Source organism: Gracilinanus agilis, chromosome 2, assembly GCF_016433145.1.
Source record: "Gracilinanus agilis isolate LMUSP501 chromosome 2, AgileGrace, whole genome shotgun sequence".
Lineage (NCBI taxonomy): Eukaryota > Metazoa > Chordata > Mammalia > Didelphimorphia > Didelphidae > Gracilinanus > Gracilinanus agilis.
In genome coordinates this window covers 196,417,769-196,432,763 of record NC_058131.1, presented here as the reverse complement: position 1 = coordinate 196,432,763, position 14,995 = coordinate 196,417,769, and the positions used below count along the sequence as shown (strand labels likewise).

At 38.4% G+C, this 14,995-nt stretch overlaps 1 protein-coding gene across 1 annotated transcript; it reads left to right on the top strand.

Moving 5' to 3' along the window:
• Nucleotides 1-2,881: 2,881 nt before the first annotated feature.
• Nucleotides 2,882-11,327, top strand: ALKAL2 (ALK and LTK ligand 2). Its single transcript, XM_044660929.1, has 4 exons — nt 2,882-3,140; nt 5,127-5,180; nt 5,272-5,352; nt 11,263-11,327. Exons 1-4 carry the CDS (start codon nt 2,882-2,884, stop codon nt 11,325-11,327), a joined length of 459 nt encoding a protein of 152 aa, XP_044516864.1.
• Nucleotides 11,328-14,995: the final 3,668 nt, after the last annotated feature.

The following is a 14,995-nucleotide window of genomic DNA, read 5'->3' as shown; positions in this document are numbered from 1 at the left end:
ACTAAACACTTCCAACTAGGGGTTTGGTCACTAACTAAAGCTGCTTTTGATCTTCAATAGAGCAAGTCCCCTGAGTCCCACCTCACCCTCCCAAATAGAGAGATTTAAATCGACTTATTAAACGTGGAAGCAATCGATGAGCTTTTTATTTAATAGCCCCAAGATCTACATTTAGACATAAACAGATCCAGGTTCCTGGTAAACACTCCTCTCATCCTGTTACGAAGTGACAGGAAAGCAGTGATATAGTCATAGGAATGGAGAGAGAGAGAGAGAGAGAGAGAGAGAGAGAGAGAGAGAGAGAGAGAGAGAGAGAGAGAGAGAAGAGGGGAGTTGGAGATCTGACGGAAGATACACACAAAGGGGGATGAATATTTCAGAGGCTTCTTAACGCGTTTCTAATTAAAGACTTAGGCTTTTTAACCCACTTGGGACTTGCGCCTTACGTCTGCAGGAGGAAGAATAAGAAGTGGCTGAGACCCTGCCAAAAGGATCTAAGGGGAAAAACTTCAGGCAACAACACTCCCAAGGTTGCCAAGTGGACTTTTATTGTTTTCCACCCACTTCCAAGTCGATAATATCAGCCTGAACGCAGCCACTTCATGCACATCCTATAGCCTATATAAGCAGAGGCAGCACCAAAGCTGGAATGGAGTAGTTTGAGAATCCGGCGCGTTCACTGGGGGGCACTGGGAAAGTTTGACTGCCGGTACTTGGGCTGCTTCTGTCCTGCCTCGCTAGGAAAGAATACAGTGGTCCGGCTTTCTCCAGCGACTCTCCAGAAAGAAGACACAGGTAACAACACAAGGTTCCAGCTAGAACTCTCCTCTGCTTTGGGGAGGGTTCCAATACCCAAGAAACCAAACGCTTTGCAGGGGCGCCGGCTATAATTGGCAAACCGTCTTTTTCAGGCTCTCCCTTCCCCTCCCCCTCTCCACACCTCCCTCTGCCACCCTGGGGTGTGGATTATAGCATAGGAGAGAATCTAAAGGATCCAAACGGGTGTTCGGTCGCAACTCCTGGTAATAGGAATATGGATGGTTGATGGGATTGCCCAAAGCAAGACGTTTGGGGGGGTGGCTAGAGTATAAGGCTCTCTTCACCACCCCCACCTCCCCTTCTCCGCCGCTTCTCCCACCCTCGGGTTCTACAATCCGCCTTGCCTTTTATCTGTGCCTGGCTTTTTTTTTTTTTTTTTTTTTTTTTTTTTTTTTTTTTTTCTTTCCCCTTCAGCATCAGCTGGTGGCTCCTGAACTGAGCACAGTAGTCTCTAGGCAGTGTGGAGGCATCAGCCCAGTGAGGCGGAGTTTTGCTGTCAGCACAACCCGGAATGGGTGCTTGGGTCGGGCACGGATTCATTTTTGTTTCACCCTGCGTCCTGGTTTTTCAGTCGAGGTCCTTGTCTTTGCTCCCCAAGCCCAACTCATATTTAAATGACCAAGTGCTGGGTATCCCGGAGCCCTGAAGACGGTTTAGTCAGTTGCGCCCAGGGCGCAGTTTCAACCTCGAGAGTGCGACCTAACTCGGTGAGGACGGTGTTGCTTTGGGGGCTGCTCCTCAACCTACCCCCGACTTCAGGTACTGGGCAAAAGGCTATTTTGCTCAAACCTCCCTGGATTGGTCTGTTTGGGCTTAAGGAGTAGAAAGGGATGTCGACACTAATTAGTGTTCAGAATGGAAAGTTGTGCAAGATATATATACGCGTTATTTATAGAACTCCATATAAACCATCCATATACACCTGGAGAGAAGGATTGGTGCGGGATAGAGAAGAGCACTGCTGTTCGAATCCTGATTGTGGCCTTTAGTTGTGTGACCATGAGCAAGTCAAGTCACCTGGCCGAGCCTTAGTTGTTTCATCTTACAGATGGGCATAATAAGTCATTCCCAGTTCACAATGTTGGCGTAACAAGGCGCTTTGTAAATCTTAGTGAGAGAGTCCTGTCAAGAATCCCTACTAGTCTCATTCCCTCACTTTACAGGGGAAGAAGAGGAACCTGAGATCAGGGGATATTAAAGTAATATAGCATTCGTGAGTTTAAAGTGGCTACCCAGGTCTAGTTGGCTCTAGGGCGGAAAAAGTGATTTCCAACAAACTTTACAGAGGTGGGGAGAGGGATAGACAATTAGATTTCCAGGAGAAACTTAAAAAAAAAAAAAAACTATCGTATTTTTAACACTGATTTCTTTGGGTCTAGTCTACACTAATACCAAGCCAGAGCCTACGGCAGCGTCTGATCACTCCCCCAGCTCTGCCTCCCAGAAAAGGCTTACCAGGCTGGGAGTCCCGTACAGAAGGCACAGGAGGCCGCCCACGAAACAGCACTGCGTGTGCGTGTGTGTTTGTGTGCGTTCGTTCGCCTGCTAGACTTTTAAGGATGCCCTTCTCTTCCCCTTCCGACGCCTAGAGGGAATGTGGCTCCTTCCAAGCGGAGCGCTTTTGGTGCCTGAGACCTCTTATATCAGAGCATGACTCCCTTCCTGGAAAAATGGGTTTGGGTTCTGGAAAAGTGCAGCTCCGGATCAGTCGAGCCCCAGATCCACGCCAAAGCTCCAAAAGGAGTGATAGTTTACCATCCTACTCCCTCCTGCAAGGTGAACAGATTTTATCTGCGCCCTAAGAGGGGAGTGGAAAGGGGAGTGAATAAACAAACTGGGTCAGTCGGGCCATCCCCCCACCCTCCCGACACACAGATCTCTTCGTAGTTTTCTTTTGCCCTCACCCTTTTTTTTTATCCCCCTCACCCCTGCCTCATGACTTTCTTCCCTCCGTTTTCCCCCTTTCTTTCAGTGAATTGGAAGTCTTGAGAAGGTGGAAGATTTCTTTCCTGATTCACTGCTCACTTAACGAACCTCCCTTCCCATCTTTGCGCTGATTGAAATGAGTGGACTGAGGTGTCCTGTTGTTCTGGGGCTGGCGCTCTTACTATTGACAGTGGGACCTTGCCAAGGGAGGACTGAACCCCGAGAACTCAAGGACAGGCAGACTCTCTTAAACTTAATCATGGAAATCATCCAGGAACTTAAAAAGTACCATTCGGGAGAGGACAACAGATTGCAATTTTTCAGCAAACATGACTATACTCTGGGCAGGAGGGAAGTCACTGACTATGGAGTTTACCCTGATGAACAAAGAGTTGGTAAGTCAAGTTCTCTCCATTTATAGTTTCTTTGTACATATATATCCATTCTAACAAGTTTTCTTCTTGAAAGAAAAAAAAGATCTAGAATAATCATCTCTATTAAATTTCTGGTTTAATAAACTTATCAATTTTTTAAAAAATGTCTAAGTAGCTAAATAGATTACACCCCCACACGCACACTCCATCTTATCCCAACCCCATGCCCTGCCAATAATCTCTAGTTAGCTTTGCTGTTGAATTGAAAAATTCAGCCTTTGAGTTTTTTTTTTAAGCAATCTTTTCTGTTTATTTGATCAGACAGAAACAGCATTCCTTAGAGATAGCAACTTTAAAAAATGAGATTAGTAGGAAAGTTACAGGTAGCGATAATTTGCTCACTTCCAAGACATGCAAGTTATCAGCACCACTAATTTCTGAATTGAATTGCTGAGTATCCTTTACTTATAATGGAAATCTTTCTAGAAAAGCTGCCACCGAGAAGAAAATATAGTTCTCTTTGTGGCATTCTCCAGAGGGCCCATCCCAGGGGGAACCTCTGAGGCAAGCATGTAAGCTTTTAATGTTCATGACACAATTAGGTCAAATATGATAAGGTCAATTTTAGATGGACCAAAGTTAGGAGTAAATGAAGACTGACACCAAAGAGATTTCTAAACCTCAAAAGCCAAGAGGATTCAGATGGAAATGTTGTCTCCTTGAATGAGATGAGGCAGGAAGTGAACAGCATTTGTGGCAGAAGAAATAAAGTGTAACAAATCACATGCCATCATCACTAAGTCACCAGTCTAGAGCCAGTAAATGAAAATGATTCAAGGTGACTAAATAAATAGGGCACAAAGCAAGCCTGGGAATAAGGCTGGATATCAATGAAATAGTTTCTTTTACCATCTGCTGAAGACCAAGTGCAGGCAAATCAGATGGATATAGGAGCAGGAAGGAGAGATGCAATTGACAGTTTTGTTTCCTGGGAAGTTTAGCTTCTGAACAAAATTACTCTTTCAAATTGGTTCATTTCAGCCATCCACATTCAAATCTTTTTATTGTGTTGTGTTCACAGATTATAAGAATGGCAACTAAGTGATTTAAGTGTATATAATACTGAATCTGGACTCAGGATGATTTGAGTTCCAATCTAGCCTCAGATACTTCCTAGTTGTGTGACCCTGAGGAAATTATTTAACCTGCCTACCTCACTTTATTCATCTGTAATATGGAGATAATAGCATCTAACTCTAGAATTACAAGGATGAAATGAAAATATTAAGTGCTTTGCAAATCTTGAAGCACTGTTATTACTATTAGCAGCATTATTCTCAAATTTTGTGTCCTAATTATGAATATTATTACTGTAGAGCCACAGATTTAGAGTTGAAAGGGACCTTAGTGGCCACTCAGTATCACCTTTTCACTTTGCAGATGAGGAAAGTGAGGCATAAAAATGTTAACTGACTTTTAGTCACCAGCTAATGTCTCTAAGGCAGGATTTGAATCTAAGTCATGCTAACTATAAGTTCAGTGGTCCCTCTATGCTTCCTTGTGTAGGGCATTTCATGGAAGGCACATATTTTGGTTACTAGCTTTTTAGTTGGAGAGGCAAGTGTCCACCTCAGGATTTTTCAGCAGTATGGATTTAAGTTCTAAAAAAAGAACTGGTCAATCTGATTTAAAGGAGACCAAACAAAGGCAACAAACTTTTTTTTTCCCTATTCTGTGGTTTCATGACATCTATCTTTATCCTGGTGTTTTAGACCACACAAACACATGAGTGATTAATACTGCTTGAAAAGAAATCTGTGAACATGATTGGTCTTCCTGTTGTTTAACATCTTGCATACATTAAGGGAGTCTGTAGTATTTCTCATCCCTTATTAGCAAGGCTGATGAAGATGTGCAAGTTTGCCCATGTTTAGGAAATCTTAGCAATCCAAACCTGAAAGAAATGCTACTCTCAGATATGCTAATTTCTTTCATCTTTCCAAACAGAAATTGTTCCCCGAGATTTGAGAATGAAAGACAAGTTTTTAAAACATCTAACAGGTGAGTTTCAATTGAATTTCTTCTACCCACTGACTGGTACCCTTATGTCTTGATGAGCTGTTATAGACAATTTTCTTTTTCTCTGTTCCAGGTCCTCTGTATTTTAGCCCTAAATGCAGTAAACATTTTCATAGGCTTTACCACAACACCAGAGATTGCACCATTCCAGCATGTAAGTGCCAATGCCTTATGCTATTAGAGTATATGCTATAGAAAGACTGTTTCTAAGAAACAGAGTGCATGGCCTTTAATTTTACTGAAGTGGGCCTTAGTAGAGTTGGATATCATGTTAGGTGCTGATTTGCTTAAAAATGGGTCATAGTAATAAAGGTAATTAAAGGTAATTAAGTATTAGAGCAAGTAGTGGTTTACGGAGGGATCATTGACATTTGGAAGAACTTGTGAGCAGCACTTAGGAATGGGATGAATCTTTGATTCATTCTCCATTTGTTTATGAATCCTGGCCTGTTGCCTATATTTGTATCTGCTTGAATACGAAAACCAAACAAACGTGAAGAATGAATTACTGAAGCAGCTGCTGCCAAGTGCTGGACTCTAGGGTGTAAATACCAGAGTAACTGAACTGAGCCATTCCATTTGAACCGCAGTGACCACCCCCACTGCCTTGTCCAGAGACTTCTCCTGAGGTTAGTCATACCCCTGCCTCCTAGTACCTTCATGGTTTAGGGAATTCTTGGCTTCTTGTCTGCCTTCAGCCCGAGGTCACTCTCCTCATTGACCCAACTCTGAACTGCATCTCCATCCCTATTGGCTCCTCTTTACCTCATTCTCACTGCTATTTACATGTCCTTTTGAGTTTCCCATGCAAATCATTTCACTCTTCCTGACCCCAAATGTCTTATAGTTATTAGTATGCACAGTCAGTGCTAAATGAAACCTGCTGAAAAGTGTAGAACAGCAGAAAAACACTGGTTCTGGAGTCAAGGGACTGAGTTTAAATCCTACCTAGGCCTGCTTTAACTGCCTGTGTAATTCTACTCTGGCCAAGTCACTAAAGCTTTCCCATCACCTCATGTGTAAAATGGAAGGTCAGGATAGGGAATAGATTAGAGGATGTCTGAGGGCCCTTTTGGGTCTACATCTAGGTCTATGATACTAGGAGAGATAAACATTTAAGGTAGACAGAAACTAAACACAAATATACCACCACAGATGCAGACACTAGAGTAGAAATACCTTTCAAACTGTTTTCAGAGATGATCCAAAAGTGACTACCTCAGACAGTCTGGTCAACTGAGCTAATGTCTGCCCTAAAAGTAACCTTAGCAACATTTCTGCCAAAGCAACCAGCTCACGGAAAATGAAAGCATTTATTTTGTATAGCATACATAGTCTCTATTCAGGATGCATAGCCAATTGGCCAAAATAAGCTATACTGTAGCGATACTTTTTATATCCAGTTAATAATTATTTTTCTTCACACTGGCACCTTCTGTCACCCGCTCCTGTTAATATTAAAATAATAATAAAGGTATCTAGGCGATACAGTAGATAGACTGTTAGGCCCAGAATTAGGAAGATCCGAGTTCAAATTCAGCCTCATAACTTACTAGATATGTCACCCTGAGTAAGTCTCTTAACCCTGAATGCCTCAGTTTCCTCATCTGTAAAATGAGCTGGAGAAATAACAAACCACTCGTGTTTGCCCAAAAAAAAAAAACCAGTCACAAAGACAAATGAAAATGACAACCACACTAATAATAACATTTATATAGTGCTTACTACATGACAGGAACTATGTTAAGAGTTTTATCTTATTTGACCCTCGCAATCACCCTAGGAAGTAGGTGCTATTATTTTCCCCATTTTATGTATGAAGAAATGGGGCAGAGATCAAATGACTTGCCCAAAGTCACAGCACTGGTTTGCATGACTAGATTTGAACTTGTATTTTCCTGACTCAAGGCCTGACTTTTATTATTGTACCACCTATTTCTAAAGTAGTATAAAGTAATATAAAGTCATGGATAGAGAACTAGTTTTGGGGTGAGGAAAACCTAAGCTCAAGACCTGTCTCTTGACTGACACATACTAGTTGTGTAAACTTAAATCATTTCACCTTCAGTGCTCCCAGGTAACTCCGTAAGACTATGTTAGTAGGGGGTCACACAAAGAATTCCCTACCCCAATGAAATAAAAAATTGTAGAACAAATAAGAAAACACATGTGAAAAGTATCCTGACACCATTGGTTCATAGAGTGTTCCAGCTGGACTAGAGCTTAAGAAGATCATTTATTCAACCACCTTATTTCACAAAGAAGGAAACTGGGATCCAGTGATTAACTGACTTTTGCCCAAGGTCCCAGAGATAGTTAGGGGCAGATCTAGGACTAGAACGTGGGTCTACCCATTTCCAATCCAATACTCTTTCCCCAAAACCAGAAATCCAATTATGAGGATAGAAAAACCTTTGGCAAAAGTTAGAATATGGTAGTGATTAGACCAAAATAAGAATTTAGCCTATATGAAATACAGTGCTAGTTAATCTGTAGGAAGTATATTACTATTACTTGGGGTCACATCTCACCTTCTGTACTTTTATGAACCATCTTAGCAGTAGACTGATCAAGAATTCAAGACTTTTTTTTTTAAGAGCCAGAGTGGAATGCTAAATTCTACTGCGTGTGGTTGCACCAGAATTTATAGCCCAGAATTTTCAGGCAATTATTTAGCTGAGTCATGTCACCACCACCCATCTACAGTGATTATTCATCATATAACAAAATCTCCCGTTATATATGCAGCGATTGGGCTCCATTAAACCTTTATTGAGTAAGCAACATCCTGATGTGAATTTCTTAAAATGACTAGGCTTCTCAAAGAACTGATATGTAGGCTTTAGTTCACAGCTGGCTGGCACACAGCCCTATTACCAACCCACCTTACCCAATACACAAGAGAAAGTGAAAAGGTAAGGAAAGATTAGCTTCCTCCAATTTCATCATAAACTCTCAGATCCTCTGCTCTTACACACACACACACACACACACACACACACACACACACACACACACACACACACACACACACCTCTCTCAGTGGTAAGCTTTAGCCTATATAGCTTCTTTATATAGCTTTTACCAGTTGTTCTCCCACAATGAGAATATTATTAGGTCTTTGTAACAATTAGTAATAACAACACATATTTCTAGCATTCTGAAGATTACAGAATAATTTCTTACAACCCAATATGGTAGATAGTAAAAAATTTTTATTCTCACTACAAATGAGTTAACTGAGCTTTAGAGAAAAGTGACTTACCTGGGTCACACAATAAGTGGTAAGGCCAGGAAGAGAAACCATGTTTCTTGCTGGGCTGAATGGCTAGAAGAGCAGCTAAGCTCCATTATTAATCAATCAATCAATCAATCAATACACATTTATTAAACACTTACTAGATTATCAGGCATTCTGCTAAGGTGATGAAGAAATGAATCAAAAGTGAGATGATTCCAGTCTTGAGGGAGCTTATATTCTAAGAGTTATATGTTCACAGATAAATACAGGATTTATGTGTTTATACACATGCATGTATATGTGTGTATGTGTGTAAAAACAAGTTCTACAGTAGACTACAATTGTGTAACCATAAAAGAACTAGAGTTAAAAGAGAACTTAATTCATTCCTGCCCCAGCCCCATCATTTTACAAGCCTAAAATCATGAGAGGCAAGGAGGTAAAGGGTCTTTTCCAAGGCCACCCAGAAAGCAAGTGGTCAAGCTAAGACAAAAATTTGGGTTTCTCGAATGAGTATTTCATCTTTCCAGTGGGCCACTGTGAAAGGGAGAATAGAAGTGATCCAACATCACTGTAGCATAGGGCATTTCTGAAGACAGTTCAAAGTAAAAAATGTAAATCCAAAGAATCAGCAGGTATTTATGAGGAATATGTGAGGACTGTAAGGTAGTACAAAGAAAGTTTAAATATGAATTCAGGTTTTGATACTTAATAGCTCTGTGCTTCTGGACTTACTTGAGCTTTCAATTGTTTTATAACTTGTAACATTTTGTAATAATTTGTAACTAATTTAAAACTTTTAACAAACATTAAATATACAAAATGGGAGTAATCATACTTGCATAACCAACAGAAAGGTGGCTATTGTAAGGAAAGCACTCTGGAAACCTTACAGAATCAGAAAAACATGAATTATATATCTAGTATAAATAAAATTTTAAAATTTCATCTAGTAAGCTAAGAACTTTATATCTAGAGCCCAAAGCATGCAAGGATTTTAAAAAATACATTGAAAATACTGTTCATAATAATTTATCATATACCAATAGGTTAAATTGGTTCAAATAAAATTTAGTCACAGGTCAACTCAAAGAATGTTGTAGGGCATTCAGATCACCTGACTTATGAAACTGAATACTTCCTCAAACGCATGTTACTAGAACCAGAGTATCAAAACTGAAAGAGAATTTGTAATCTGGTCCAAATGTCTCATCTTGTGGATGATGGAAATTGAAACCCAGACATGATAAAGACTTGTCCAAGGTCACCCAGGGAATTAGTGACAGAAGTGGGATTTAAGCTCAGATTGTCCGATTGTTCCAATGTTCTTTCCATTGTAACATGTTCTCTCTCACAAAGTGATAATCTATACTCTTTTCATGTTACTATGTTTCTATACTACCAGCTATTTTCCTCATCTTTAATGTGGTATTACAATTTAGGAATGCTTGCTTACTCATTTAAATTATGAATTAATTTGAAAAGGACAGTGGACTTTGTCCCATTTAGAAGCAATATTGCGCTTCTCTTTAAGAGAGAATTTTCTAACTTATAGATTAGTGATTATAATATTTATTAGCATTTGAAGGCTTACAAAATGCTTTACACATCATTTAATACTTATGATGACCCTGGAAGTAGGTGCTATTATTATCTCCAATGGATACATGAAAAAATAGAAGAACCAAGTAGAGGATCCAAGAGTCTCGTTCAAGATCATATATCTAGTAATATAACTAGTGTCTGAGGAAGGATTCAAAGTAAGATCTTCCCGACTCCAAATCTGAGATATTATCTCCTAAACCACATGGCCTAGGCTAGTTAATAATTATGACTATTTCTTTGAACACTGCTTTCAAATTTCAAAAGGAATTTCTCAAATTCTCTTATGAGATCCTTGTTTCTTTAGTAAGTGTAATCACCTGTTAACTATTGGCCACTTTCATTTAATCTTCTATCCCACAAGACTCTGTATGTGGCTATCCAAAGAGGAACTCATCAGCACCCACCTGCACTAGTAACTCCTCTCCAGGAGTTCAAGATCCAGGTTCTTTCTCTCGCCTGAGAATCGCACATACTGCTACTAGAATCTTCTTATATATCTGGTCCTTCTTGACACCCAAGGTAAATTCACACCCTTCCATTGAGCACTTGGCTCTATTCTATCTTTTCAGCCTTCTCACTCATCAAATCCCTCTGCTTTCATTGAATTGAATAAATCTGCTTTCCAATACACAATATGTTTCTAGTTGTCTTTCCTCAGGCTAGTCTTATGTCTTGAATCCCATCCCTTAAAACCTGATTCAGTCTCCTTCCCAAAGTTTAACCTAATCTTGTTGGCAACATCCTAACATCCCTCTGCTCTCCACCCCCCAACACCACATCCTTACTTTCTGTCCCTCTCTAATGCATATATAATTGTTCATCCAGTGCTTTATTACATGTTTGCTGCTAAAATAGTGCACTGGTTTTAAAATTTATTAGGAATACGGAGTTCTTATTCCTAAGAGGCAAAACTAGGACTAAATGAATCAGTGACCAATTAAAAGCAAAGGGGGGTGGGGGAGAAGAAAAAAAGAACAATTTGGTGGTAACATTTTCCCCCTTCAAACTATGTCATTTCTTTACTTCTGTCAGGTGAGGCAGAAGCCCCTCAAGTAATATCAATTATTAAATAAACAACTTAGCATCCATGACTGCAGATGATAGTGCATCCTTGTTCCCAGGGAAATTGTATTTTAAAAGATGGATACTGAAGAAAAAATTCCTGACTTGGAGCTTTGCTATGCTAAAAGACACATTTGTGAATTATTTTCACTGCAGACTACAAAAGATGTGCAAGGCTTCTTACTCGGTTGGCTGTGAGTCCAGTCTGCATGGAAGGATAAGTAAGGTAAATACTCAGAACAACACTGGACAGCATACCAAAGCTGGGAATCCTATCTTTGGGACATGAAAAATTCATGGGAGTGAGAAAACAATTGTTTTAGTAGCTAAGATTGGCTCCCATTCAATAAGGTTGATGGAAGTATCTCAGGCTTTCTAAATATTGGCCATAAACATAAGGTACCCCCTATTGATCCACATTATAAAGACCCCCAGCCAGCTGCTATGAATTATTCATAGGACGATTCATTTGGCACAGAAGATGTTAATATGAAACAAAGCACATTAGCTAGCTAATTTCAGCAGTTGACTCAGTGTATAATTGAGGGTATTGCTGATTACACATTTGTGTTTGTATATTCAAAACTGGGTGCCCATTCACTTTTGAGCTCTTACTCATTTATCTGTATACATGAATGAGCATATGAATAACTGCACCAATGCAAGTTTGATAAAAGGAACTGGCAAGTGAATTCCACCATTATCCTCTTTCAATGCACCTACCATATTTTTAATTTACAGAAGAATCATGACTATGCTTTTCTGTTTCTGATGGGGCAAATAGTTTCCCCTTGAAAATGGAATTATGTTTCTATTGAGTTTAAGCCATATAGTTTGAGAACATGGTTTTAAAATTTAAACTGATCCCACTCTCTTTAAAAATCCTTGCCTTCCACCTTAGAATACTGTGCATTGGTTCCGAAGCAGAAGAGTCATAAGGGCTGGGCAATGGGGGTTAAGTGACTTGCCCCAGATGGCAATTAGTGTCTGAAACTTCCTTGATGTGACAGTCTCCTCAATATCAGGATTTCTTTAGCTCTATTATGTAAATCTATGAAAGTAACACACTTCAGTAGGAGTTTGGCCCTGGGTCTGTCACTGACTTTATTTTCTTGATCTTGGGCAAATAATTTAACCTCCATGTCCCTTTGACTAACAGACTCTTACATCTCCAATATTCTTTACTTATAGTAATTTTCAAAGACTTTAAGATGAATTTAGAAATATACTAAGATATTTCATAGATAAATGTCCAGTGCATTTGGGTGAAGATGAGAGGGAAGAATTGATGGGTCATCACCTATGCTGATTTTAAGTAGTGGGGAAACTGGATTTTTGCTTTCATTTACATATAAGAATTTCAACTTGTTATTCTTCGGTAATTCACTATTTCTAAGGTAATTATTTATGAAATAAGAGGGCTCCTTTGGGCCTCAGTTTGTTCATTTGTAAATTTAGACGATTGAACCAAATGGTTTCTAAGGTCTCTCTCTTCTAACTCAAAAACTTTGTCATTTTGTTTTAATTACTAAGTTACTTGCCAAATTGGTTACTCATAGACAAATACCTGGTACAGTAGAAAGAGTGCTAGATTTGTAGATTTGGAGTCAGAGGACCTATTTTAAAATTCTGTCTGTTTAGAACAGTTATGACCTTAAAAACATAATTGAGATCTTAACTTCTTTCTCATAGCTTCAAAATTACCCCCCACATACACACATATATAAAATCACTAAGGGACTTAATTATTAATGTAAAACAAATATACAGATAAGAAATGTCAAACACAAAGCTATAATGTAACTCTAGTGTTCCTAAACCATACAAAAATTTAACTGAGAAATATTTAACTAGATAATAAAAATGCAAATAGGACATAGATAATGTTAATACATGGTTTTCTACAATATTGTGGTCCCTAAGGATCATTCTGTACAGTTTAGTGGGTCACATTTCTATTTGCATTTGAGACTCCATTGATCTAGACTCAAGATACAGTGTCTGGGATATAATGGGTACATAATAAATGATTGATTGATCATAGATTTAGAGTTGGAAGGATCCTTAGTGATCATTTGGTCCAACTCTTTCACTTTTTAGATGAGCAAACTAAGGTCCAAAGAAATTAGCTGACTTATTCACCAGACACAAAGAGTGAGTAACAGAAATCTTCACACTTTCTGACTCCCAAATCAGTGTTCTATCATTGCAATATTTTGCTTATCCAAAGATAGTGCTATTCCTCAAACTGACTTTAGTTAAGTATTCAATTATTTTTATTTAAAATTATGAAACAGTACTTTCCTAAAATCAATTTTCCACCAACTTAACTGAGAAAAAATGATGACAGTAGCACCCAAAGGTATTTTCCAAAATGAAAGTGATAAAATATAGTTACTGTCACAATATGAATTATGTTAAAAATTGCTAGGAAATCTTGGAGGAACATATTGAGAGATAATTTTACATGCTATTTTTTGAAATACTCACCAAGTGGGGAAGTGGTTTGTGATCTAGTGGACAGCATTGCAAACTCACTCTCCCTACCTGGGTACCTTGGATCACCTGTCCTAGTGGAGTTGGCTCCTGGCATCCTGTGAACATCCTTGGATTTACCGTGAGACCCCAACTGAAAGCCATCCTCAGGCCCTTTAGCTGAGCTGACCAAACCTGGCTGGAACCAGGTACACATATATGCACAGAGGCAAACACGGTTTTAACAAATAGAGTAGAAATCCAGTAAAATTTTTTCTTTCTTTTTCCCACAGGGGGTAGAGCCATAAAGAAGCAAAATGCCAAGAACCACGAGAAGTGCCTTGGAACCTAACAGGGAAATTGAACTTCATACCTTTACAAACTTATTCCATTGTGAACAAGAGATTTATTTTTGCAGACTGACAGATTCTTCCATAATTCCTTCAAATCATGTTTTGTATGTTGTCAATACTATTATACCTGCAAGTTCTACTTTAACTTTCTTTTAAAAGAATAATGTTAACACTCCACTTTCTACTTATAGTCCTCCTAAAAAACTGAATATAAGGTTCAGCAAGAAAAATATCATTTTCTTTATTGATCTGGGAATTTCAAGAAACATACTTCTGAACTATAAAAAATTTACAAAAGAATCTGTTACAATAGAATAAGGTGAGATTTCATGATAATTTGCCATCACTTTTCTAATTCTCTTGGAGACTAATTTAAAATTGCATGAAAAAAATACAAAATAAAACAAGAAAAAAACAAAAACATCTTTTGGAGACAAGTGGAGTGTGAATTTCTGTGTGGGGAGGAAATCCCACCTACCTAAGCTAATTTTTTTTTTGTATAATACCTGTATAAAACATTCCAGCTAATGTGCAATATGTAAATACTGTAAATAAACCTAAGTAATAAATGAAATGTTTGGTATAGTATACTATTCTCGTTATGATTTTTTTTTCTTTTCATTCCTACCTAACATGTTCTATATTGTCAAAATGAGAATTTTAATAGCAAATAACCTTAATGATAATTATAATATACAATAAGGAAAAACCAAGAAAAAGGGAAAGAAAAAATTATATAGGTTTCTTTGAACTAGTCACAAGGAACAAAATTATCAAATGTTTTTCCTATAAACAAATTATATGCTGGTGGCAGTTTCCCAAAAAGGTAAAATAAATCATTTTATAAAGGATGGAAAAATGAGCAAGCAACAAAATATGACCATAAGACAAACAGGGGAAATCAAGATACAAACTCAGAAGAAAATACTGATGTCAAAATAACTATCAACAAAAAGTGTGAATGAGACATAAGACCAAAAAGAACCCCTGGAAGAGCTCAAAAAAGGACTTTAAAAATCAAATAAGAAAGGTAGAGAAAAAAATGGGAAAATATCTATGAT

Excerpts from the sequence above, each read along its gene's own strand:
- ALKAL2 (XM_044660929.1), top strand. The coding sequence starts at position 2,882 with ATGAGTGGACTGAGGTGTCCTGTTGTTCTGGGGCTGGCGCTCTTACTA. Across the intron at positions 5,181-5,271 it reads GTTTTTAAAACATCTAACAG|GTCCTCTGTATTTTAGCCCT; the intron begins GTGAGTTTCAAT and ends TCTCTGTTCCAG. Across the intron at positions 5,353-11,262 it reads AGATTGCACCATTCCAGCAT|ACTACAAAAGATGTGCAAGG; the intron begins GTAAGTGCCAAT and ends TTTTCACTGCAG.